Source organism: Fundulus heteroclitus, chromosome 13 (assembly GCF_011125445.2).
Source record: "Fundulus heteroclitus isolate FHET01 chromosome 13, MU-UCD_Fhet_4.1, whole genome shotgun sequence".
Taxonomy (NCBI): domain Eukaryota; kingdom Metazoa; phylum Chordata; class Actinopteri; order Cyprinodontiformes; family Fundulidae; genus Fundulus; species Fundulus heteroclitus.
In genome coordinates, this window is record NC_046373.1 from 38035900 (window position 1) to 38061433 (window position 25534).

At 41.7% G+C, this 25534-nt stretch overlaps 1 protein-coding gene, 3 long non-coding RNA genes and 1 pseudogene across 5 annotated transcripts in view; 3 read left to right on the forward strand and 2 right to left on the reverse strand.

The window, feature by feature from the left end:
• Positions 1–5153, forward strand: part of LOC105922717 — a 30953-nt gene extending 25800 nt beyond the window's left edge. The window contains exons 8-9 of the mRNA XM_036144815.1: positions 4371–4700; positions 4789–5153. Coding sequence (XP_036000708.1) covers positions 4371–4700; positions 4789–4832 — 374 coding nt within the window. The 3' untranslated portion in view covers positions 4833–5153. The remainder of the gene's footprint in view (positions 1–4370; positions 4701–4788) is intronic.
• Positions 5154–11990: 6837 nt separating this feature from the next.
• Positions 11991–12065, forward strand: LOC118565560 (annotated as a pseudogene).
• Positions 12066–12451: 386 nt separating this feature from the next.
• Positions 12452–14523, reverse strand: LOC118565370. The gene is made up of 3 exons (XR_004932349.1): positions 14130–14523; positions 13137–13327; positions 12452–13055 (listed from the first exon to the last, which is right to left on the reverse strand). It is a non-coding gene; the product is annotated as an uncharacterized LOC118565370 (long non-coding RNA).
• Positions 14524–14551: 28 nt separating this feature from the next.
• On the forward strand, positions 14552–15495 carry LOC118565371. The gene is made up of 2 exons (XR_004932350.1): positions 14552–14664; positions 15026–15495. It is a non-coding gene; the product is annotated as an uncharacterized LOC118565371 (long non-coding RNA).
• A 4269-nt stretch (positions 15496–19764) lies between these two features.
• On the reverse strand, positions 19765–23668 carry LOC118565372. Of its 2 annotated transcripts, none has more exons than XR_004932352.1 (5): positions 23582–23668; positions 21935–23004; positions 21334–21592; positions 20414–20500; positions 19765–20299 (listed from the first exon to the last, which is right to left on the reverse strand). It is a non-coding gene; the product is annotated as an uncharacterized LOC118565372 (long non-coding RNA). The 2 variants fall into 2 exon arrangements; XR_004932351.1 differs by having other exon boundaries at positions 19765–20330.
• Between the last annotated feature and the right edge of the window lie 1866 nt (positions 23669–25534).

Sequence of the window (25534 nt, forward strand, 5' to 3'; positions counted from 1 at the left end):
TCACTTGACCGCAGTTATTTTTTTAACAGGCTTGAGGGCATCAGCTTGGGGGCTACCTGATGCCCGTGCGCACCATGTTGGTGACCCCTGATCTAAAACGTCAACTTGTATGTTGGACCCAATCCCAGACCCGGTGGCATGGGTGGGCATTGGGGGGCCGTGCCCGCCCCGCTGAGCCAGCCATGCCCGCCCTGGACTAAAAGCTGTCTTTTTCTTCTTTTTGTTTTTTTACCTTCGGAGTGGCCATCGATCCATTAGTACTATCTTTGATGTGTCAATCATACAATTCAACAAATCAAATCAACGACTGAAGGCAACGTGCTAGCCAATCACAGCTGGACACTTGAGTCATACCTTCATTGCATTCAGAGACGCCGTGGCTCGGCTATGGTCACCGTCGGTGTCGGTAGTGTGGGATGGATATTCAGTCTGATTACCAAACAATTATAAGAAGTTACAACAAAGCAAGCGAGCTGCAAGCAGCGCCATTAATTTCTGTTTGAATCGTCAGCATTGAAGTCAACATTGGTTCATGGTAGGAGGGTTAGCTAGACAGCTAGGAGCACAAGGAGCAGGAACCAAGCAGGAAAACTGCCAAACTGAAGGAACTTGAGTAGAAGGGAACTCTGCTTTGTTCTGGTCCTTGTGCTCCCTAGCTGCTGCAACTACAGAAACTCTTCTAGTATGACTTTTTAGAATTCACATGAGCCATGTGACAAGTGAATTTCTCCAATGTGAGATCAATAAAGCTTATCTTATCTTTTTCTTCAGTCAGTGTGCAGCCTAATACCAGCGCTCATGTTTATCAGCGTGTAGCTTTATGCTTGACTTTTGAGTCAAGACACACAACTACAGGTTGCTGTATCTCACTGTTAGTTTCCAGCCCAAACTTGCATAAAACCTGCCCAACTTAAAAAAAAAAAAAAAAAAAAGGCCCAAATCTCAAACTCTCATGTTAAAAGCACAGAACTGTTAAACACATAAGAACATGCCATTAGCACACAATTGTGCTGAAGCAAAGAAAAAAAAAACTCTGCACATACGGGCTCTGCACAAAATACACAATAAGACAACCAAATAACGCACAAGATCACTTTAACAATCATGATATATCAATTGGAAAAAAAGCTTTTATCAATAGCTTCCCAACATAAGTAATAAATCTACCTTAATATAAACTTAACTTCTCTTACAGATTATAACTCAATCAAACATTTCTCTTTCACAGCCATGAAATATTTTTAAGTTGATCAGTAGAACTGAACCCCTCTTGGGGGTTTACATTGACCAATACATTTTCATAGTGACACTTGATTAACCATTATTCTTTTCTTGTTTTATTATATCAATATTATCCATTATAACTATTATTCATTGATGGTGTCAGATTCGACAGATTCGACTAATTTCAAAAATAAATTGACCAGTAAAATTAGTTGAAGGAGATGGCATTTTATCATAATGGTTTTAGTTTTCTTCCAGACAAAGACAGCTATTTTGATATATTTTGTTAGTAATTATTTCTAAAAGCCCAACAAATGTGAAAAGCTTCACAAATTTTTTACAACCTGCCCATAAGCTGTTTTTGTTCCAGCTCATTGTGTTCAAAAGAAGCCTAATTGGGTGGAAACATGCCTAATTTGGCAACAGTAAATACACTATTGCTTTTTGTTTGTTTGATTTTTTAGATTTTGGGATTTTCGAGAATTTCTTTCTCAACACTATAGGAGTGGTCACAAAGCCACTGTTCAGCATTAAGCATATACATTTTTTTTTAAAACAAGTGTGCCCCCCTGAAAAAATGGAATGCCCCCCCTGTAATTTGTTTCTGCTGCCGGGTCTGCCCAACCCCAACCAAGTTATTCAAGGTGGTATTCCCTTTGATTAATGCCCCTATTTTAGACATTATTAATCTATCCTTAGTCAATGTATATGTACCACGGGCTTTTAAAAGTAGCTGTTATTAAACCTTTACCTAAAAAAAAACATCTCTTGATCAAGATGACTTAATAAATTACAGACCTATATCTAATCTTCTCTTATATAACATTCTTGAGAAGGTAGTTGCTAATCAACTATGTGAAGATTGACAAAGTAATGACCTATTTGAATTGTTTCAGTCAGGCTTCAAAGCTCATCACAGAACTGAAACAGCTCTGGTGAAGGTCACTAATGATATTCTCATGGCCTCAGATTATGACAGATTCCAGTTTGTTCATGTTAATAATTAATCTTCTCCAAACTCTAGGGTCACCTGTGGAGTACCACAGGGTTCAGTCCTTGGACCAATTCTATTTACTATATATATGCTTCCGATAGGCAAAATTATCAGACAGCATGGGATTAATTTCCACTGTTATGCTGATGACACTCAGCTATATTTATCCATAAATCCTGATGAATCCAATCAGTTATTTCGACTGCAGTCATGTCTTGATGACATCAAAAGCTGGATGACTTTAAATTTCCTGCATTTAAATTCTGACAAGACAGAAGTTGTAATCTCTGGACCTCAAAAAATAAACTTCTTAATCAATCACTTAATCTGGATGGCATTAACTTGGCCTCTGGTGACAAAGTAAAAAATCTTGGTGTTATTTTCAACCAAGACATGTCATTTAAAGCCCATATTAAACAGGTTTCCAGAGTTTCCTTTTTTCACCTCCGGAATATCGCCAAAATTAGAAACATTCTGTCCAGGAGTGATGCTGAAAAACTAGTCCATGCATTTGTTACTTCAAGGCTGGACTATTGTAATTCTTTACTATCAGGAAGTAAAAAATGCAGTTCAAAGCCTTCAGCTGATCCAAAATGCTGCAGCAAGAGTTCTGATGAAAATCAACTAGAGGGATCATATTTCTCCAATTTTAGCTTCCCTTCATTGGCTTCCTGTTAAATCAAGAATAGAATTTAAAATTCTCCTTCTAACGTATAAAGCCCTTAATAATCAAGCTCCATCATATATCAGAGCTCTGATTACCCCGTATGTTCCTAACAGAGCACTTCACTCTCAGACTGCAGGTCTGCTGGTGGTTCCTAGAGTCTCTAAAAGTAGAATGGGAGGCAGATCCTTTAGCTATCAGGCTCCTCTCCTGTGGAACCAACTCCCAGTTTTGGTCCGTGAGGCAGACACCCTATCTATTTATTAGACTAATCTTAAAACTTTCCTTTTTGACAAAGCTTCTAGTCAGAGTGGCTCATGTTACCCTGAGCTACCTCTATAGTTATGCTGCTATAGGCTTAGGCTGCTGGAGGACATCAGGGTCTATTTCTCTCTACTGAGTTCTCCTACTGCTCTCCAATCTGCATTGTTTGTTGTTATTTCAGCTTTTAACTTTTTGTTCTGTCATTTTCTCTTCATAGAAGGTACACCTGGTCTGGTGTTCTGTTAGTTGTGACATCAGCTGTGACAGATCATCCTCTATTACCATCTAACATAGAAAGTACTCCTGGGTCAATGTGAGCTTCTGAGCTTTCTGTGTCTCTGCTCTGTCTTCTCTAACATAGAAAGTACTCCTGGGTCAATGTGAGCTTCTGAGCTCTCTGTGTCTCTGCTCTGTCTTCTCTAACATAGAAAGTACTCCTGGGTCAATGTGAGCTTCTGAGCTCTCTGTGTCTCTGCTCTGTCTTCTCTAAGCCCCAGTGGGTGGAGGCAGATGAGCGTTCACACTGAGCCTGGTTCTGGTTCTGCTGGAGGTTCTCCTCCCTGTTAAAGGGGAGTTTTCCTCTCCACTGTCGCTTCATGCATGCTCAGTATGAGGGATTGCTGCAAAGCCATCAACAATGCAGACGACTGTCCACTGTGGCTCTACGCTCTTTCAGGAGGAGTGAATGCTGCTTGGAGAGACTTGATGCAACCTGCTGGGTTTCCTTAGAGAGGATTTCTTTTTTTGACTAATCTGTATAATCTGATTGAATTTGACTTTGTAAAGAGCCCTGAGATGACCTATTGTGAATTGGTGCTATGGAAATAAAATTGAATTGTGTATGTGGATTAGTCAGTAAAATTGATGATTCCAGCTATAATATTTTGTTGACCTCCATTTAAATAAAAAAAAAATTAAGATTACTTTTTTGTCTTAACAAAATGTAACTGTTTTATTCATCTTTCCTATGCATGAGGTGATGTATAAATTTCTAAAAAAAAAAAAAAATGTTGACAGTTTAATATAAAAATGATTAGTTGCGTCTCTGGTGAAAATACAAGTCAGGTTATAACTTTCAACATACAACTTAAATAATTTTTGACAAATGCTATTGATATGAAAGAATTATAAAATATGAAACACGCTGTGCTTTTTTAAAGCTAGCACTTGATTCACATTTCATCTGAATCACATATTGAAGCATGTTCTGATTTGTTATTTTAGGCTGTTGGGTGGAGAAGCAGGAAGGGTTGATCCAGCTTCCCTTTAAGACCTCACCTGATCTGCTGAAAGACTCCACAGTGCAGTGGTCACAGGTTGAACCTAAATATAGAATTATCCATGTAGTAAATTCTCAGAACAGATCTGACCAACCTGAAGAACCAGAGGAGTATAGAAACAGAACCACGATGAATGAAGACCTGCTGGAAACTGGAGACCTCACTCTCACCATTAAAGACCCCACAGAGGATGATCTAGGAAAATATACATGTGTTATTTTTGGCAAGGACAACCAGATTATGCAAGAGAAAACTGTTCAAGTTGAAAGGAAAGGTAAGTTAATTTGTCAGCTAATCAGTTTATTCATTTTATGTGTCTTTCCATATTTTCTCTGTGTGATCTTCTTCTGTCTCCTCTGCAGTTCAACCAGAGGAATCAGAACGGACCCCCCTGATTTCTAACTGATCTGTCCGTTAAGTTTGTTGATCCCCCATTGATTATTGATCCATTTTAACTGTAACCCCCCCAAGGTTAGGTGCACAGGTAATCCTCTTCACCCATACACTTTACACAGCCCATTGAATACAATGCATGGTAGGCCTATTCACATAAGCCAGTACTATATACCTCGTATTTGCCCTTGTTAGTGTTTTACACTCAAACATTTTAGGCTTTACACACAATATGCTAATTGTCTTGTACCTTAATATATTCACATATGCTTTTTGATAACATTAATAAATGCAGTGTCTTTGCAAATAAACATTGTTTACTACAGCCACTAAATGCATTGTTTTGGTTGCTTCTACCTTACTGGTCAGTCAATATCAAGTTCATGCAATCTGATTGGCTGTGATGTCTGGGGAGTTTTGGTGGAAAAAATTGTGGAATTTTTTAAAGCTAGGTAGCTGAAGATATAGACTTGTTTTTGGGCATTTAGCCTGGATTTTGGAAGCTAATGAGCTGGACTTTACTGTTCAACCAGAGCTGGAGGCGTGCTATTTGTTGTTACCTAGACTGTTATGCCTGGTGGGGTAAGTAACTTGTTCCATGTAGTTGTGCTGGGAGCCGCCATCTTAGAGACTATTCCATGAAGGTGTACTAACTAATTTCTATCAGACCTGCAACGCTTAAATTTCTCATAGACTGTTTTATTCATTAAGCGAAGTTCAATTGATTTTGTTTGTTGGCTTTTCAGTTTATAAAGGGTTTTGTGTATTTATTTTTCCAGTGAGGCCTCACTAACAGTGTTAAATATCCTGCCGTTGATTTATTGGGACTGTGAGAAATAATTGTGATTATTTGTCAGATCAAAAGGTGGGTTAATGCGATATTACTGTAATAGTATATGAGACTTTAGTTTGAAGTTAATCCAATGTTCATGTTAAGGTTCACTGCCCTTGGTTAATTTTGCTGAGTAGTACGGTTTATTAAACTGGTACACTATGCAACGTCACCCATTTTCCTTCCTTATTTTAGACTGTGGTTAAAGCTGCACTGCACCTCGATTTAAATTGTCTAGTAAGTGATCTTACTCTTGTTAATGTGGTCTAGTATTCATTTCAGGGTAGGTCAACAAATCTGGGCGCTGTTCACATGTTTAAAGCTGAACAGTTAAACGGAGGCCCTGCTGGGAGCTACTGAGAACAATCTAGACTAAACGTGCTACTAACCTACCGCAATGGCCAACTCATCCAGTCTGATGCCACTGTTAGAGCTTCAGACCTGGTGCAGTGAAGCAAAAGTTAACCCAGCTCATGCAGTTGTTCTGAAAGGCGTACCCAGAGACATCAGTGTTGCTGATATTGAAGAGGAAATGGAGGCAGTTAAAGCTTTCATCAGAGTTTGTGTCAGTGACCAAAAGTCTTTCCCTCAGATGAATACTGAAATAATGCTTTGAGTGTCGCAACCCACATGACCCGAGCAAAGAACTTGAAATAGTCCCCTTACTGGTGGGTCATGATGGAAGCTAGTGTTTGTTCTTGTAATCAGTGGCGGTTTCTGATATGGGCATCCGCCCAAGGCGGCTTCTTTTCTAGGGTGGAGGGTCTAGAAATATGGATGTATGATGTATTTTTTCTGTTTTTAGTCACCGTTTTATGTGGTTAATCGGATGATCCTTATTTCAGAATGACCATTAATGTTACCCAAGATATGTGAAATTCAAAATTAAACCAAATTACCTCCAGTCGGCGCTCCAGAGTTCCTCAAACAGGGGATCCAAGTGAGGCCTCATCCTCGTTGCTGGCCACCGAGGGTCCTGCTCCACCTAGAGGATCATCTGACTGACCCGCCAGAGACGCCGCCACGTGTGTGTGTGTGTGTGTGTGTGTGTGTGTGTGTGGGGGGGGGGGGGGGGGTTTCTGTCATGGGTGTCACAGTTGTTGGTTTTGGTGTGATTCCTGGTATCTTGCTACTTTTAGATTGTTTTTTCTGGTTCCTCTCTTGTCCCTTGTTGCCACTAGCTCTCTCCCGTCAGTTTTCCTTCCAGCTCCTTCTCCACACCTGCGATCAGTTAGTTAATCAACCCCTGGACACCTTCTGCTATTTCACATTTTCTTTTGTTGAATACATTATTTGGTATTATAAAAATAAAAAAACGTCAGTTTTGTCATCAAGTTTAGCAAAAACTGTTCAACAACATTACAACAAAGCAGAAGAAAAACCTTTGATTTGATTTTTCTGAATTTAATAAGAAAATATTACAGCTGCCAAAGCCGATTTACAATGAAAAAAAACCTTTTTATCATTATTCTACCAGTTTGTGTGTCAATGATAAACTCATGGCAACTACAACAGCCTTCATGGACTAAAGAGCTTCCTCTGGTCAATCAGCATCTTAATCAGCTCCACAAACTCCTGCCTGACAGCCTGGAGCTGAACAAAGATCACCGCAGCTGCTGCTTTGGCAGAGACAGAAAGAAGGCTTATTATGGAAGATTCTGAGGAGATTTGCACTTGGTAATAGTTCACAGCTTCATAAGTCACTTCCTACATGAATTAATAGACCACATACTTGCAAATGACATAAATGTTTCTATTGCACATGTATGTTCTCACTGTGTTGCAAACTCGACAACGTTTCAGTTGTTTTAAGAACGTGATCTGAACTGGCTCCTCCCATTCTGTTGCTCCGCATCTTTAAACTTAACCCCAGAGGAATCTGGGGTTAAGGGTCTTGCTCAGGGACCCAGAGTGCAGGCAGTGGGGATCGAACCGGGTACTTGCATCCTTCTCTGACCACTAGACCACGAACCCCCCAATCGCTTAAAACTACTTTAAAACTCTATTTAGTGATTGCATTTGTAGATTTGGGGTCTTTTTGATTTTATCCATTCATGTGGGTCTATCTGGAAACAAAATATATTTTACAAGAATAAAGCAGACAACTGAATGGACTCAGGAAGGTGGAGCTTTGGTGGCAGCAGACAGAATTTCTGGAGATGAGCAACAATCAGATCAGATTGTATTTTCTTCAGAAATCTGGAAACGGCCACAGAGCTGTTTGCCTGGTGAAAAGGTGCAATATTGAGCGTAAATGTTGTGAATGGAGATTAAACAGACATAATTCTCCTCATATTAGGCAGTCTTGGTCTTGAAACAATCACAGGAGATTGTGTGTTTTTTTCTGTTTTAACCCACTAACTGAACAATAAAGTGTCAACACTCCTCTTTCACTTTTTAACAAAAGTAAAACATCTCTAATTCCATGTCTATATGGTTAAAAATGAGACGCCGTTGACTGGGTGCTCTACCAGCATTCAGTTGCCAACCTCTGATAATTAACATAATCTAACTTTCCATAAAAGTAGAGAGGTCTGGGAATATCAGACATTGCCCTTTAAAGGAGCAATGAACGATTTTTGACTACTAGGTGGGGCTTGAACACTGTCTGTAGACCAAAACAAGATGTATGACAAGCCAGGCTGCTCTCCATCTCCTCCAGCAGCAACCAGGCACCCATTCCCTCTTCTCACCCCTCGGTTTGTAATTGCATATTTGCAAAAGATAAATACACAGCGAAACAGCATCACCTTTTAGAGGAACATGTCTAGTGAAGAAGTCTCATAACTTTATAAAGCTGTTAGCAAGAGAACAAGTTGATCTACTGCAGGTGCTCTCTGCCATTTTATGCCTGGCGGTGGCATTTTATGGGCAGGGAGCACACATATAGAATAAATGAGTGACAACTTCTCTTCAAGTTCAAAAATTAATTAACAGAAATAAAATGAATATCCAGAGAACATCACTATAGAATTAACTATATTTCAATCAACAAATCCTCTCTACTAGGCTAGTGAAACTTAACTAAATTACTAAGCAAAATGAAGATATAAGGAGGTAAGGAACTATTTACACACAAAAGAAACAAAAAGACAAAATAAAATGGTTGATCATCAGAATGATTCAGTGAATCCTGATTCACTGCAGATCTGAGTTAAAGAACCAAAGTTCATCAACATAGAATGAGGTTAAATTAGCTTAACTAATTCAGAACATTTGATATGTGCTTCAACCCATTCACTATGCAAATCCTGAGTTAAACAAAACATTATTTGATAAAATAACATTTTAAAGAATGATTAGCTCAGTTGGATAACTTTAGAAGACGGTTGTTTTTATTAATGCAGTAATAATGCTGTTGGAATCGCTCCTTTCTCCAAACGCAGGCTTGATGCCATCTTCGCCTGGGATTGTCCTGAGTTAACGTAACACGGAGCAAAATGTGATACGCATGCAAAGAGTTGCAGGGGAGATTCGGTTGACCAGAGGGGGGGTGTTGCTGATGTTGGTGTCCTGAGAGTTACGTTAATCAAGGAGCAGCACCGAAATATCCAACACATAAGTTTTAAGATGAAAATGCCTGAATTCCAGGTGGTGACTCCTTTAACACAAAGGGAATTAAACCAGTTTACCGGCATACTGATATTGAAACCTTTTAAAGACTTTTTAACAAAACAACAAAAAAAGGACCAGGAATGGAAAACAGACAACGTGACGAGGAAGGAACCAAAACCTGGGACTTAAATACAGGTGAGTGGGATTTACTAATTAATTCTGGCTCATGCTGAGGGAGAATAACTGAAGAGCGCATAATCCTGGAACATTAAGTTAACACAAACACCCAAGGATCATGACACTATTCTATTTTAGAGGAAACTCCTTAAAATGAAACTTTAACTTGGCTTTTCTCTAAAAAGCTACAATAAAATGAGGAAATGTGTATCTGGTTATAGTATAAGTGACCCTGAAACATGATATAAATAGGGGTTTTGTCACCTCAAAGCGTTTTGGAGAATGAGGAACTTTACTTGTTTTTTTATATCTACAGTAAAATTCTGAAATATTTATTCTGGTTATGTGTGTAAAATACTTTGTACCATAGATATACATTTTCTGAGGGTTATGTTTCGTATTTTCTGTTTTTTTTTCTCCTGTAAGGTCAGATCTAGTTCTTTATTACCGTAATGCACCATGTAAGCGCGAAGCTAAACGTTAACTGAGCGTCTGTTGCTGCTGTCAGAGGAGGAGAGGCAGCTTGTGTGAGTTCTTGTCACTTAAAATCAGAGATGCGGGTGGTACTAGTTGGCTTTCCAAACCCAAGAACGCTGCTTTGGACCGAACACATTAAACTCTGGAAAATAACACTTCTTTGTCCTGAGGAAAAACGAGAGGTGTTCTAGCGCCCCCTGGTGTCTCATCTGTGCACACCACTACCTGAGCCCGAACAGGACCAGAACCGAACCTGCTCCGGTCCAGCTGTGATTTCAGACCACCAGCCTGTCAGAACCGAGCCTTAAAGATTCCTTTGGACTCACCTGGTAAAGCTTCCAGCTACGAGCCTTTTATATAGATTTAAAAAATGACTGTAAACGCATGAAAAATGTGTTTATTTTACATAAAGTTAAGGTAAACTCTGACTCCTTTCAGTTCAAAAGTCAGTACTGGTAGCCCTTCGTATGACTCTGTACCAATGTATGTACCTGTAGCTCTCAGAGTCAAAAAGTTGGTGACCCCTGATATAGAATCATCTAACAACAAACAATGGAATTACTTCTTCTTGGTGTTTATTGCTGCTCTACCGCCACCACGTGGTGAAGAGTGGACCTGAACTATACTTGAAACTGGATCCACTCAGCTCAATGCGTTTGTCTAATAATTAAATGTTGCCTGCTAGCTCTGAGTTATATCAAGTACATAAATTAAATCTAGTTTCCCTGTAATTCTGTTCAGTTTTTGAACCAGATGTCTTTCTTCGGACCTCTGTAGCCTCATCTTCTCACCAGGTGATCAAGCTGACCTGCCGTGTCTTTCTTCCTGCTCCTCTGTGACCCTCTGACACTGGCATTTTAAAAATAACTTCTATAAATACGGGCTTTAATCCACAGAAACCTCACCCCATCAACAAGTCTGCTTGTTTTTTATTGCAACCCCCAACTACCGTTTACTGAGATCACCTCTGAAATTTATTTAACCAGAATAGGTCACAATTAAGGCCACAGTGAAAATAATCACTATGGCCACCAGGAGGCGCCTTGGAGTTGAGAAAGGAGGTCCTGCCCCACCTGACACCTTTAACAGGACATTTGCAGCTTCAGCTGTTTTTAATCTAAAATAATCAGTTTGAGGGAATATAAAATGTCAAAACTGGAGGTGTGTATTGTCCCACTCCTGACAGACTCTGCTTCTTAGGGGGGAGTGTTGGCCTAGTGGTTAGAGCAGAGTGCTTGCACTCAGAAGGATGCAAGTACCCGGTTTGATCCCCAGCGCCTGCACTCTGGGTCCCTGAGCAAGACCCTTAATCCCAGATTGCTCCCCGGGCGCCGCACATGGCAGCCCACTGCTCCTGCTAGGGTGATGGGTAAAAGCACAGAAACCACATTTTGTTGCTTTATACTTGTGACATTGCAATGACAATAAAGTTGAATTCTATTCTAAAGAACTTTAGTTATTCAAATGGAGACCACAGAAGATGTACAAACAAGGGAAGTTTATTATTAAAAATGTGTAATAAGGACATTACAAAGTCTAATATCAGAAAGGATTATGGCTGGATCATTAGAAGCAGATAATTAAGCTTTGTAGAGCCGGCAGAGATGAGCAAGGAGCCTTTTTCCTGCCTGCAGACGGAGCTGCACTTCCCTGCTTCGGCCACCAGAGGCCACAGTGAGGGGAACCAGCGCCAGGAATCGCTTCAGTTTCAATGTTTCCTGGTCCAGAGGCTTCATCTGGGCCATCACTGCCAGGAGGTCCGACTAACAGAGGTTCTGAAGAACTGCCCAACCCGGTGACCTGTTGCTGGAGGCTTCCTACCTTTCCTTAAAGAAGTCTGATCACCACAACAGCAGCCACTTCCGTCCTTTTGTCCTCAGCCAGCCAATTGGGTGGTGTGTGTCTGTCTGTCCCATCATGCATCTGTGGATCTGTAGATCTGAAACAGTGAAATAAGATCAGAACTAGAAATAAAGCAGCCCAGAGTAATTCAGAACCACCAGTTGGGTCCAGGTTCAGATTCTGTGCCTGTGATGTTCTCTGATGAGTAACTGAGATCATCTGCAGGACCAGAGGGACAGTAGGCAGGAGATGAGGACTATAAATACCTCTCTGGGACTTGTAGTTCTCGTCCTAGTTTACTAGGACATATACTAAAATTGGAACGATACAGAGAAGATTAGCATGGCCCCTGCGCAAAGGATGGAGGCCATTCTTCTCTGTCGAAGGGGAGGGGGTGAGCAGGTGCCTCCACGGCGACCCCTGGTGGAGACTCGGAGGTACTGCGTATTTGTCCCTGGATATTCTGTCAATCATTGAGCGTTAAAACCTGGACATTTGCTGCATGAAACATGCACGACTTTCTAATTGTATAATCTCAAAACCTATAATAGCAGAACCTCAAAAACCTAATTTCAAATAGTATTACCACAAAATGTAACACAAAAAAGACAAGAAAACTGAAACATTTGCTGTTGAAAACAGATCAAAGCTCAACAGAACCTGTTGTATTCATAAACATCCTGAAACATGCATAAGTTTCTAACAGTTTAATAAAAATAAATAAAAAAAGGCAACAAGACTGAATAAATTTAAGAGACATCTTTATTTAACAGCTCAGTGGTATTTCTAAAAGTATCCAAATTCAAGAATCATCGTGACTTTTATGATGAGGCACTGGGCTCAGACAATGAACACAGACAACCTTAGGAAGGAATGTCCTTAAATATTATTTATGACACACTTGAAGGAAAAATAAGCACTTATATAGCAGCTGGAACATGAAAGAAAAACTACAAATCTGTACACAAGGATGTCGCCTGATGCATTTACATAAAGTGTAGCTGGTTCAGGGCAGCCTGTGAGAGCGAGCCCCATGGTTGTAATAGTGATGATAATAATAATTCTAATAATGATAATGATGGAATTAGTGCAAAGTCAATGATCCACTGCAGCTGGTTCTCCACTCGCTCTCCATGTGTTGACATGTATTTTGAAGAGTGCTCTTCACTGACCTCACTCATGGGTGCGACTATAAATTGTGCAACATGCGCAGTACCGTTGTGCGTACCAAAATAAACAGAGGTGGCGTGTGACGTGTCCCTCGTGGCGGCTCAACTGAATGCAGTACTGTCCAGTTCTTCTCCGACTCTCCCTGCCCTTACGATGACAGCGGCAACTCCAGGCTGGTCCACCCTGAGCAGATGAGACAGACGGTCAGCCGACTGACAGGGCAGCAGATGCTAAACACATACAGGTTCCAACGTTTTGTCATACCGGGTTTTCTGAGGGTCCTCAGAATAATAGAGGCTCTCCAGGGTCTCATATTTAAAGTCCCCAAAGCCAACAAGGGCCCATCCCTCCTGGCCAGGATGAGATGACTTGGCCTGCGCCTCCTCAAAGGCCCGGTGGAACCTGACTGCCTCCATGAAGTCAGGGTAGACTGAGGTGTAGTGCAGGAGGGCGTCCTGCAGGTAAGCAGATAGGATTAAGACTGAACAGAACAAAATTAATTTATGAGAGAAATGAAATTATAGTTGCACATAATATATCCAGCTGCTACAGTATTATAGTGATGAAGCTTAACTTTCACCACCATCTTCACCAGATCTGCAAAGTGTAATCTGGAGAAATGATGACAAAGGGAAAACAGTGAAAGTCTAGCTGTTTTATCAGTGGATTCATAGAAAAGCTCTGCCAGGCCACTAATAATAATAATAATAATAATAATAATAATAATAACCCTCAGGGAATGTAAAGTCTGTAAATAAAAAATAAATTAAAAAAAGAAAAACTAGAAATATAATATAAAAAAAAAATCCCAGCTGCTATAATTCAAAGCAGGGAATTCAAAGCAGACTAAATCCTGTACACTACAGTAGAAGCTTCATTTAACCCATTTTCAGCAGCTTAATGAGTTTTTACCTGTTCTTTTCTGCAGCTATTACGCTCTAAACAATAAATAAATAAATACAGTGAGATCAGCTCCTCCACTTAACAAAAACGTTTCTGATCAGAGCCGACGTGACCAGTTAAGCTGGCTGACCATCAGTTTATCCGTCCTAAACACAGATCGGCCGCAAAAAACAAAAAAAAACAAAAAAACCACCGGGCTCATGTTAAAAATTTAAACTGGCTGAATAAACGCGGCTGTTTTATCCGTCCTAAACAAACGGATCGGTTCAAAACAAAATGCAATCCATAAAAACTAACAAGGTTCTGATGGGTGAACCGGAGCAAACTTATTATTTACAGCAATTTAGCTTTTACCGTGATAAAAAGCGTCGGTCCGCCGCTGCTCAAGCTGAGTAACGATGCACCTGCCGAGAAAAGCCGGAAAAAAAGCCGAGCGCGGCCGACACTCCAGAAATCGGAACAAGTCCAGCCTTCTGTGATTGGTGCTAAAAGTCTGATACTACACTTGGAACATATCCAGCCTTCTGATTGGACGGAGCGCGTGACGGAGGATTTAGAAAAAATTGGAACATATCCGGGCCGCTGATTGGCGGAAGAATTGGAACATTGGCACAGAGAAGAATGCAAACCAGGGGGCGCAAAGATGACACGCAAATTCGTGAAGCGTTCCTCATTTTCATTTTTTAAAGACCTACAAAAGATAATAAACAGCAAAATATGTTGTTTTACAAACACCGGAAGTCGGCCTTCTACATCCGCTTTTCTCCTCCGCGCCATAGATATCCATAATAAAGGCTAGATGTCTTACGGCGGAGTCTCAAACGTCATCACCGGCGGCCATCTTGCCTCAGGCAAGCTTTCTGGCGTGCTCTGTGGTACCTAATGTAAGGTGAGTGATCAGCACGAACACAAATACTCTTATCTCATTTAATTCTTGACGGATTTACAAACAGTTTGGTTTCTTACAAACGTTATGAACGTGGCTATAATTCTTGACGCTTGAACATGTCGAAATTGCAGATTTTCTTGTCGAAAAATGACTTAATCGTGCAGCATAGTTGTGCATCACGGCTACTTGCGCAAGTTATCAAGGCTGAGACCACTGGTTAATTATATAGGTTTTACTGACACCAATAACGATTGTATGACAATTAATCTTTGGCATAAATTACAATCTTTGTGGATGTGGTTGTAGTTATTATTAAATTATTAATTATTAAATTATTTTAATATACCAACTCTTATTTCAGGATTTGTTGTGCGACGGGCTCTGAAAAAGCTGTCCTGTGATGTCTGCCGTGCCAGCTTGGTAACAGATGCTGCATCTGCCATCAAGGACCAGAGCTACCACCTGCTGAAGTTAAAAAACAATGGAAATCTGGTGATTCCATCAGAAGGCACAGTGATGTGGTCAGGACAGCAGAGTGGGTCATTCGTCAGACCTCATGTACCAGACGATCACAGCCTATCAAAGTGCTAGAGGTCGTGTACATTGTACGGAAGAGGATAGGGTCAGAGGATGTGTTTGTGCTCAGAGAGCACATCGGAGAAACACAGTATGGCATAGACAGCCACCACCATACGCTGTTAACATTGGTTGTGTCCTTGTTTTTTAAGTTAAGGCTGCACCACATTGCCAAAATAACTAACCTTAGCTTACAGAGCAACAACATGCGACAGAAGCTCAATAAAACCGTCCTTTTCAAAGGGCATTAGCCAAGCTATGTTTTTTGGGTCATTTTTTTAAATCTCTGTCTTCCATGTGTATACCATCACAGTATACCATGTGTATACCATCACAGGTGGGGATTTCAACATGCTACATCTATATATACTTGTGAAGGGGACTATTGTACCAATTTTAATAGCAAATAAATGTCACTTTTATAATGGTTTAAAAATAGGAACTTTTGTGTAACTACCCCTGATATATAATCCGAATAGTCTACATGAAACTTCTAAGTGTTACCTTTAATTTGAAACCTGGATTATGCTTCTACACCAAGAGGTTGCCACACAATAAGCCACACAATAACCTTTTTTTGTCAGTATTTCATATTTTATTATAACAGTAATATTCATATTATAAAAGTATGTTTTATTTTATTTTATTTATTTATTTATTTGACAGGGACAGTACAATTAAACATTGCAACCAAACAGGTGGCCGATGTCCAAGTACATAAGGCTTGTAGCCATGGGCTAATTTGCAGCCTTCGTCCCTGGTTAGGCTTTTAAAAGGTGTAAGCATTACGGGGGAGGGAGGTTAGTAAAAACACACAAATACATAAAAAACAAGAAAAGTTAAAAGAAACAATACAGTACAAGCCAGTTTAGTGTTCACACTTTTGATTGTCTTTGAGCCATTTTTTCAATCTTGTGGAGAAAAGTCGAACATCAGTCTGTGACTTAAGCTCCAGAGGCAAAGAGTTCCAGAGATGTGATGCTTTCACTGAGAAGGCGGACTGACCCATAGATGTCCGACATCTTTTAATCCTGTATGTAAATATACATAAATTAGGACTGTGTAATTATTTATTTTACCCAAATAAAAGTGTTTTTATATATATATATATATATATATATATATATATATATATATAGATATATATATATATATATATATATATAATATATTAATATATATACACACACACATATACATACATACATAGATATATATATATATATATATATATATATATATATATATATATATATATATATATATATATATATAGATATACACACACACATATATACATATAATATATATATATATATAATATATATATAATATATATATATATCTTATATATAATATATATATATATATACACATATATGTATAGTATATATATGTGTGTGGTATAAACATAAATACCTTGTGCATGTGTATATTTATTGCACCTGTATGTTCTATTCAGTTCTTTTCATATGAAATTCCATGGTGTTATAATTATTCATAAGTGTGCAGTGTCATAACTACATGTCTGACTTTTGTTTAACAAAACCAAACAGTTTGAGAATCGTTAGACAATTGAGGAAGTTATGTTATTTAAGTACATGCGCCATTGAAACACAATGTTACGATGAGCGATAGCTGCCTGTGGCAAGATGGCCGCCACGTGCGGACGTCGACCCCCATTGGCCAGCAGCGCGGACGAGACATCTAGCCTTTATTATGGATATCTATGCTCCGCGCGGCCAGAGCCACTTCCGGTAGAGCTGCGCGTTCACAGCTGAGCCAGAAAACGGCCTCGCTGAAGCGCCTTTTGCTTGGAATAAAGCCTGAAAAGCAGCAGCTTCCTGACAGGAAGCCCACAAACACTCCCGGTTCCCCCGTTTAGAATCCTTCACAGGTCCTAGTTTAGTTCCCGTTAAACCGGAGGAATAACCGGTCCTCCTGTCAACCGTTAAACCGGAGGTATAACCGGTCCTCCTGTCAGCAGACTGATCAGAGAGAGGAGGACCATCGGCTGATCTGCTGGAAAACGCCGAGATTTACTGAGAAAAAACAGATTTAGTGACTAAAACTAAGATTTAAAAATGTTTTTACTGAAAAAGGGAGCTGCTGCAGGAGAAGAGCTCCTCCCGCTGGCATTTTATTTATACATTTTTCATTTTATTTCAACATTTATCTTCTAGATTATGGAAATAACATTTAATTCACATTCAAGTAAAGTCGATCATCGCAGGACTTTAAGTTCAAGAACAGCAGGAAACAAAAGCTGCGGAGATCCTGAAGTTGAAGCAGCGCTCCGCCCCGGCAGAGAACACCTGCAGCACCGCCGCCATCTACCAGGCAGCCCGGGGTTCTCCCTGGCTTCATTGGTTCCGTTTAAACCCGGTTTCTTGTCAAATAAACCCAGAGGACATTAATCCCGCCCTGAACACCATTGGGTTTAGTTCTGGGACTAGAACCCAGCTGGTTCGGTCCGGTCCTGACCAGCAGCTCAGGCTAACGGCTACAGACCACATGTGCAACAAGCTAGCGGACAAACCGTGAAAAGCGACCGTTAAACCGACTAAAAGCCTCGGATTCAGAACCGGTCCAGGACTAAAACGAACCGCGGGGTTCTGCTGGGTTCGCCAGCCACACAGCGGGTTAAATAACGTTATTTCTACCGTAATTACCTGCGGCTCTCCGCCATCAGCTGCCGAGGGTGGAAGAGCTTTCCGTGGAAAGAAACACGGCCTGTGATTGGTCCCTCGATACACCTCGTTAAAGGAGCGAGCTTTTGATTGGACGGAGCACACAGACTACAGCTCTACCCCAGAAAACCACCTATTAACCGTTTACAAGGATTTTTGTGCATTTGTCATAAAACAATATTTACCCGAGTTAAGTGCAGCATCACATTTTGGTGCTAAAACACCAATTTGTAAAACACACTAAACCAGACGCGTCACGTTTCTGGCTGTAAGGACAGGAGCAGACAAGCTAACAGCTAATGGAGCTAACACTGTGTGGATTAAATAAATTCAGCACCTACCGTTTAATAAATGGAGCCTTCTGCGGAGAAAACATGACGGCTGTCACTGGCCACCTGTCCTGTAAGTGCTGCGTATGAAGCCTCGCCCCTGCAGCATGAGGCCAGAGACCCCGGAGCGGTTGGTGCTTTCAAGGGTTACCGAGAAAAAGCTCTAATAGAAAAGAAAGTTGCCAGGTTTGCTGCTAGTCGCTTAAAAAAATCCACCAGAGGTTCAGAGTGACGCTGAGATGAGGCCTGGTGGGGCATTGAGCCGCTTGAGGAGGGTTGCCAGATAGAGTCAAAGGTTCTTCAGCCTAGAAACCTGGAAAAACCGCCACAACACACAAGAACCAGGCCAATTAAATGTTATATTTACTGTAAGGGCGGGCCTGGATGTACACCCCCCCCCCCCCAGCATGTTTTCAGATCAGATTAGACTTGAAAACATTCCTTTCACATTTGACAGAGAAACCACAAACAATGTGTACACATAAGTATTCAAAACTTAATTCTACGCATTTAAAGAAATTACATTTACTATGGTCATGATTTCTTATCTTTACTGCAAATCCACTGTTGGCTGAAAGGCTGAATTTACTCCTCTGAACTATAACATTGTGATTTGTCAACAGTACCTGGTTGAGTCAAATTTCCCCAATAACGGCTATGAACAAATGATGAAATTATGACGTTAATAAGTTAACTCAAAAACCGCCAAACTGACTCCAAATCCGCCCAGTTTATTTCCACCCACCCAAAGCAAATTATTCCCTCAAAATAAAAATGAAAACCTTCTACTGGCATCACTGAACTTTAGACAATTGGTTCAGGAAAGGTTCTTTCAGTTCTCCAGGCTTCATCTGCACATGAAAGCAGCTACTGGCTGAATTCATAATCAGTCACCACTACAAGAATGAAGCTCGCCTCTATTTGGGTCCTTTAGGGCCCTTGTCAATTATCATTAAAACCATTAATTTATCTGATGATTATCACAATTGTAAAAAATTTTTTTTACATGTTCGGTGTATATTTTTAAGAATATTCAATTCAAATATGCACAACTGTATACAGTGAACAAAAGAAGAAAATCCAAAACAGTTATTTTTTATAAAACCCCTAAATATCCTAAAACATGCGGTGAACCAGAACCTAAGACTTTGTGATTCTAGAGTGAAGGAGGGCTGGGATGCTGTGGTCTGCACAATCTGGAGCTGTTCCCGTCATTCCTGGTCTCCACCGTGGTGGAGCTGCTTCACCTCCAGGCAGACGTTCTTCTCTGGGACGGGGAGAGGAGCTCTGGCAGCGACTCGGCCTCAGAGTCTTTGTTCCTGGAAATTCTGTGAATCATTCAGCGTTAAAGCTGAAAACAGATCAAAGCTTGGAGATAAAAACTTCAACCTGCTGAACACAACCTACTGTCTTTATAATCCATGCAGCGGTTTCTAATAGTTTAATGTCAAAATGTAACAAAAACAAAGACAAGAAGACTGAATAAATTTAAGACACGTTTATTTAACAGACTGGTAGTTATAATAGGAATTCTAATAACATTCTTTTTAAAGTCCCTCCTCCATTCTTACTGTGGCCAGTAGGACACACCCTGATCCTGCTGAGCCCAGTGTCTGCTCAGCTGCCCACACCTGCACAGGTTCCATCACCATCTCCAAGGAGGGCTCCTCTGCAGGAAGCAGGGCTCGGTCTGCCACAGATGGAGCAACCATGGAGACTCCCTGCTCCATCACAGACGTCTCCCACTGCTGATGGAGACGACACACAGACAGTCTCCAGTTACAAAGCTCTCACCACTGGGAGAAGGTCCTCTGGTTGATCTGGATGGAGGTCTGAGCCATCAGCCTCGGGCTCCCAGCACCGTCTGCCGTATCGACACGTAGTCGCTGTGGATGAGGGACCACCAGGATGCTCCTGACTGAGAGGCTGCAGGAGAGGAGGAGGAGTCTGGAGGGAAGATGGTGGGCTCCTCCTCCTCCTCCTCCTGCTCTTCCTCCTCCTGTCAGGATCCACGCTGACGTCCTCAAACACGCTTCCTGTCTGCAGCAAACAGGAAGTCTGATGAGTTCTCCTGCGATACAGCAGAACGCCCAGAGGTTCCGTTAAAAAGCCTTTTCTCAGTGTCTGCATCTTTATAAACATTATTTTAGTCACCTGTACGCAGCAGGCCTGGTGAGATCCTCGACCGGATCAGGTCCAAGAACCTCTGCCTCCATTTCAAAATGGATCCCAAGGTCGCCACTGCAAAAACGGAACTAAAAATTAGTAAAATGTTCTTAAAATTACTGTATATGTCCTTGATTTGAGCAGGTAAATAAGATGATTTGTCAATAGAATAACATTTTTGCACTTAAAATAGTAACAATTCATCTCCATCATCTTATTTCAAGTGCAGGATTGGTGCAGCGTCTGCTGTGAAGCGGGCGCTGTACCGATCCGTTGTGGTGAAGAGAGAGCTGAGCCAAAAGGCGAAGCTCTCGATTTACCGGTCGATCTACGTTCCTACCCTCATCTATGGTCACGAGCTTTGGGTCGTGACAGAAAGAACGAGATCCCGGATACAAGCGGCTGAAATGAGTTTTCTCCGTAGTGTGTCTGGGCTCTCCCTTAGAGATAGGGTGAGGAGCTCAGTCATCCGGGGAGGACTCAGAGTAGAGCCGCTGCTCCTCCACGTCCAGAGGAGCCAGGTGAGGTGGCTCGGGCATCTGGTCAGGATGCCTCCTGGACGCCTCCCTGGTGAGGTGTTCCGGGCACGTCCCACCGGGAGGAGGCCCAGGGGAAGACCCAGGACACGCTGGAGGGACTATGTCTCTCTGCTGGGAACGCCTTGGGATTCCTCCTGAGGAGCTGGCCCAAGTGGCCGGGGAGAGGGACGTCTGGGCCTCCCTACTGAAGCTGCTACCCCCGCGACCCGACCCCGGATAAGAGGAAGAAGATGGACGGACGGACGGACGGACGGATGTCTAATTATCTTATTTTAGGGGTAAAAATACTCATTCCACTGACATGATCTTATTTACCTGCTCAAATCTAGGACAAAAACACTATTTTAAGAACATTTTGCTTATTTTTACATCCGTTATTGCAGTGGACGTGATCTGGGCCTTGAACTCGTCCAGCCGCATCACCACGTCGTAGCCGTACGCCGTCAGGAGGCAGGCAGCTGACGGTACAGGGGGGGCGTCCTGTCTGCTGGGCGTCTCTGGAGGTCCAGCGGCTGAACGGAGGCTCCGCCTTCAGGCCTCCAGCAGCTCCTCATCAGTCGGGTCCTCCAGCTCAGCGGAGACGGCAGGGAGGAGGTGGAAGGACCTTCCTCTGCTTCTTTATCTGAGGCTGAAGAAGTAGAGACACGTCTCAGGTATTCCTGCAGCAACATGTCTGGAAGAAGGGAAGCAGCCAAAGAAGCAGCAGCAGCTGAATGCTGGTGATGATTAACGCTGCAAAGAGTGGATGAAGGAAGGACTGTGGTGGAAAGCAAACAGGCAGGTGGAGTTAATCTACAGGTGCTGGATGAGGACCTGACAGGTGAGCGGCACCAGCCCAGTTAGTGATGAGCTACAGCTACTGGCCTCAAGAAAATAATCTATTCACTCAAAACTTATTATTTCACCTCAGGTTCGTCTGACTTTGACAAGTTTTTAGTCAACGGTGCGTCTGATTGGTCACTTTACTCACACTTCTCCTCATCAGCTCCTCGTCGCTGGGCTCCACAGGGGTCTGGGCGGGAGGAGCTGGTCTCAGGTTTCTGCTGGAGAAGAATCACAGAGAATCCCAGCATGCTCGGCGCATCTCCTGTGAATTTCATCTCACCTGGAGCTGCAGGCTTAGTGAGGAGCTGAGCTTCTTCATCGCCGCCTGCATCTCCACCCAGACGGAGAACGCCGTGACGACACCAAGGCAAGAAGCTGAAAGCAGGAAACATGATTTTATAATCCATTAAAAGTTAAAAACTGCAGCTAACACTTCCCTGCGGTGAACGTAGCCCACAGCCTTCTCCATGTGGAGCCTGGAGCAGAGGACGTCCGCCGCAGGTAGTCCTCCACCCTGAGCAGGTGAGACAGACGGTCAGCTGACTGACGGGCTGCAGATGCTAAACATTCACAGGTTCCACCGTTCTGTCATAGCGGATCTTCTGAGGCTCCTCAGAATCATAGAGGCTCGTATTTAAAGTCCTCAAAGCCAACAAGGACCTGTCCCTCCTGGCCAGGCTGACAGGACTGGGCCTGCTCCTCCTCAGAGGCCCAGAGGAACCTGACTGCCTCCATGAAGTCAGGGTAGAATGAGGCGGAGCTGCAAGGACGCAGACAGGATTAAGACTGAAGAGAACCAAAGGGCTCCTAATAACAGAGCAGGTTCTACCTTATTGACCATGAGGGGGACTGAGACCCTGTCCTCTCCTTCTGGTGGGAGGAGACCAGGTTGTTCTCCAGCAGCCACTGCAGGGTTCTCCCTGAGAACATCCTGAACTGCAGGGAGCAGCGGCTGAGGATGAGGGTGGAGGCGTCCCCACCCTGACCTCCACCTCCTCCAAGGGTCTGGCCCTTTCTCTCTGAGAGCCCAAGCCTCTTTAGAGGCTGAGGGCCCCATCAGGGAGCCTGCAGAATGTTGGATGCTCAGAATAAAAATATCAGATTATAATATTTATAAAATGAGAGAAACTAAATTATAGCTGCACATAATACTTCCAGCTATTATAGTGATGAAGCTTAACTTCCAGCCATCTCCACCAGATCTGCAAAGTTAACCTGGAGAAATGATGACAAAGAGAAAACAGTGAAAGTCCATCAGTTTTATCAGTGGATTCACAGAAAGCTCTGCCAGGCCAATAATAATAATAATAATAATAATCCCAGCTGCTATAGTATTATCAGGGAATTAAAAGCAGACTAAACCCTGTAAACTACAGTTAAGGCTTCATTTAACCCGTTTTCAGCAGTTTTTACCTGTTCTGCAGCTAAATTACTCTCTTCAAACAATAAATAAATAAATACATGTGGTGAGATCAGCTCCTCCAGCTAACAACGTTATTTCTGACAGGAACCAGTGAAGCTGGCTGACCATCAGTTCATGCGTCCTAAACACAGATCGGTCCAAATAAAAAAATAAAAACACAATCAATCAAATCTCTGACTAATAATGACATTTCTGACGAGAAGCTCGATGTGAAAAAGTTAAGCTAGCAGATGAAAAGTTAAAACGCGGCTGATTTATCCTTCCCAAACAAACGGATCCGTTTAAATCAAAATTTAATACATAAAAACTATCAAAGTTCTGATACGTGAGCCGGAACAAACCTATTATTTACTCTAATTTAGCTTTTACCGTGATGAAAAGCGTCGGTCCGCCGCTGCTACTGCTGCTCCATGCTGAGCAACGAAGCAGCTGCCGAGAAAAGCCGAGTGCAGCCGAAACGAAGCGAGCCTCCTGATTGGTTCCCAAACGGGAGTGTAAAGAGCACTTTTATTTTAATGTTCTGCTGCCATATGAACAAACGTGTTGTAACATTTGTAGCACTTATCAGTAACACATATTTAGTGTAAAGCTCAACTTAAACATTTAAAACAAAAAATAGCAATAATAATAAATTAAAGCTTATTGCCACTGACAGGGAGTTCTCTTTACGAGGAAAAAATCTACCAAAAACAGGCAATTTCTGAGGTAACAGCAGGGAGCAGCATTACCATGTTATGTTCAATACCAAAGTTTAACTTGGCAGTGGTTGCAACTAACTTGTTTCTGTCATATTCCATGCTGGAAGAACTTTAAACTGAAATGCTTGCTAACTCGATATGCTTGCGTTGCTTGCGTTTATTTGACGTTAACACGCGGTTTTTTGTTGTTGCTTTCTCGCGTGCATATAGTGAATGGCAGGGAAAAACAGGCAAAAACACATGGATACTTTGAAACGAGAAGCGACTTCTCCGCTCCGCACAAAACTTGTTCCGTTCGCCAACTCACCGCCTCGCCTAAGCAAATTCCTGCGGGAAACACCGCCTTCCCCATGTCAGCTTTGTTTTTTTTCCACAGCTGTGTCTCAATTCGGCGGCTGCGTCCTTCGAAGGACGCATTTTAAGGCCGGTGACGTCACAACGATGCGCGGAGGCTGTCCCATTTGGCAAAAATTCTGAGGATGCTTAAAATGCAGCCTTCAAATGCGTCCTCCTTTTCCCCGAATTCTGAGGATGCACCGCGACCATCCTTACTGGCCTTGCCTGCCATAAGATTTCCCAAGGTGCTTTGCTCGCTTTTTTTTTTAGTAGTTTAAGAAGAAGAAAGAAGGCGGATTTTCATCAAGACTAATGGAAAGCAGCAGCAGCGCTGGCAGTAGTGCTGAGTACAGCTATGTAAGTAGTTTGTTTTTATTTTTTTAACTGAACATTATTAAAATACATGACGGTAACGGAGCCACCGGAATTTGTAGGACCAGCTATAGCTAAAGCTTAGAGCTAATCTGTTGACACGAGACTTTTAGCAACATTAAAAGACTGAATAAAAATGTCACAATTTTTTATTTTAACCTACATCTTATTGTAACTGTGCTGATAGCCATGTCCCTCACAAATCCGATCAATTTATTCTCATACAGTTTATTACAAGTGATTAGAACTGTCAAAGCTTAATGCAGCTGAAGAAATAACATCAGTCCAGCTGTACTGGGCTGTCAATACTGCAAACGTTTTGTTTGAATACTCAATAACGTATAGTTAATTTACAGTACAGTATAATAAGGTTTAAAGTATAATTCACTTGAAGAACAACACCGGCGTAATTATACAGAACAGTCATTTTTCCTGTTGACATAACAGAAATATGCTTTACATGTCATTTTGTTCTAGGCAGCAGGGAGCATACAGAGGAGTTGATAAAACTCTGTGGGCAAAATGACCACCTCTTTACCAGGGCCAAAAATACTGCTGCAGTCGAATGGAGGTAAGAGTTGAGACATAATTCCATATACATGTTGCATTTGTATGTAAAAGTCAGACAAGTTCAAAGAAGTCCTGTTCAAACACCAAGGTACAAATATAATCTTTTGATCACATCAAATGATGCCCAGATGTTACTTTTTTTTAATCTTATAGTTGTGATAGTAGGGATCCTTGTGTGTTTATCTCTTCTCGTTTCTCTTGTTTAGAACAATCCTGCAAAAAACGGGTCTGGAGGGTGAAGTTGAGCCACAACAGGCCAAAAAAAAGTGGGACAACTTGGGAAAAAAATACAAAGTATGTTCAGGTTTGGCTAATGTAATGAAATACACACACACACACACACATA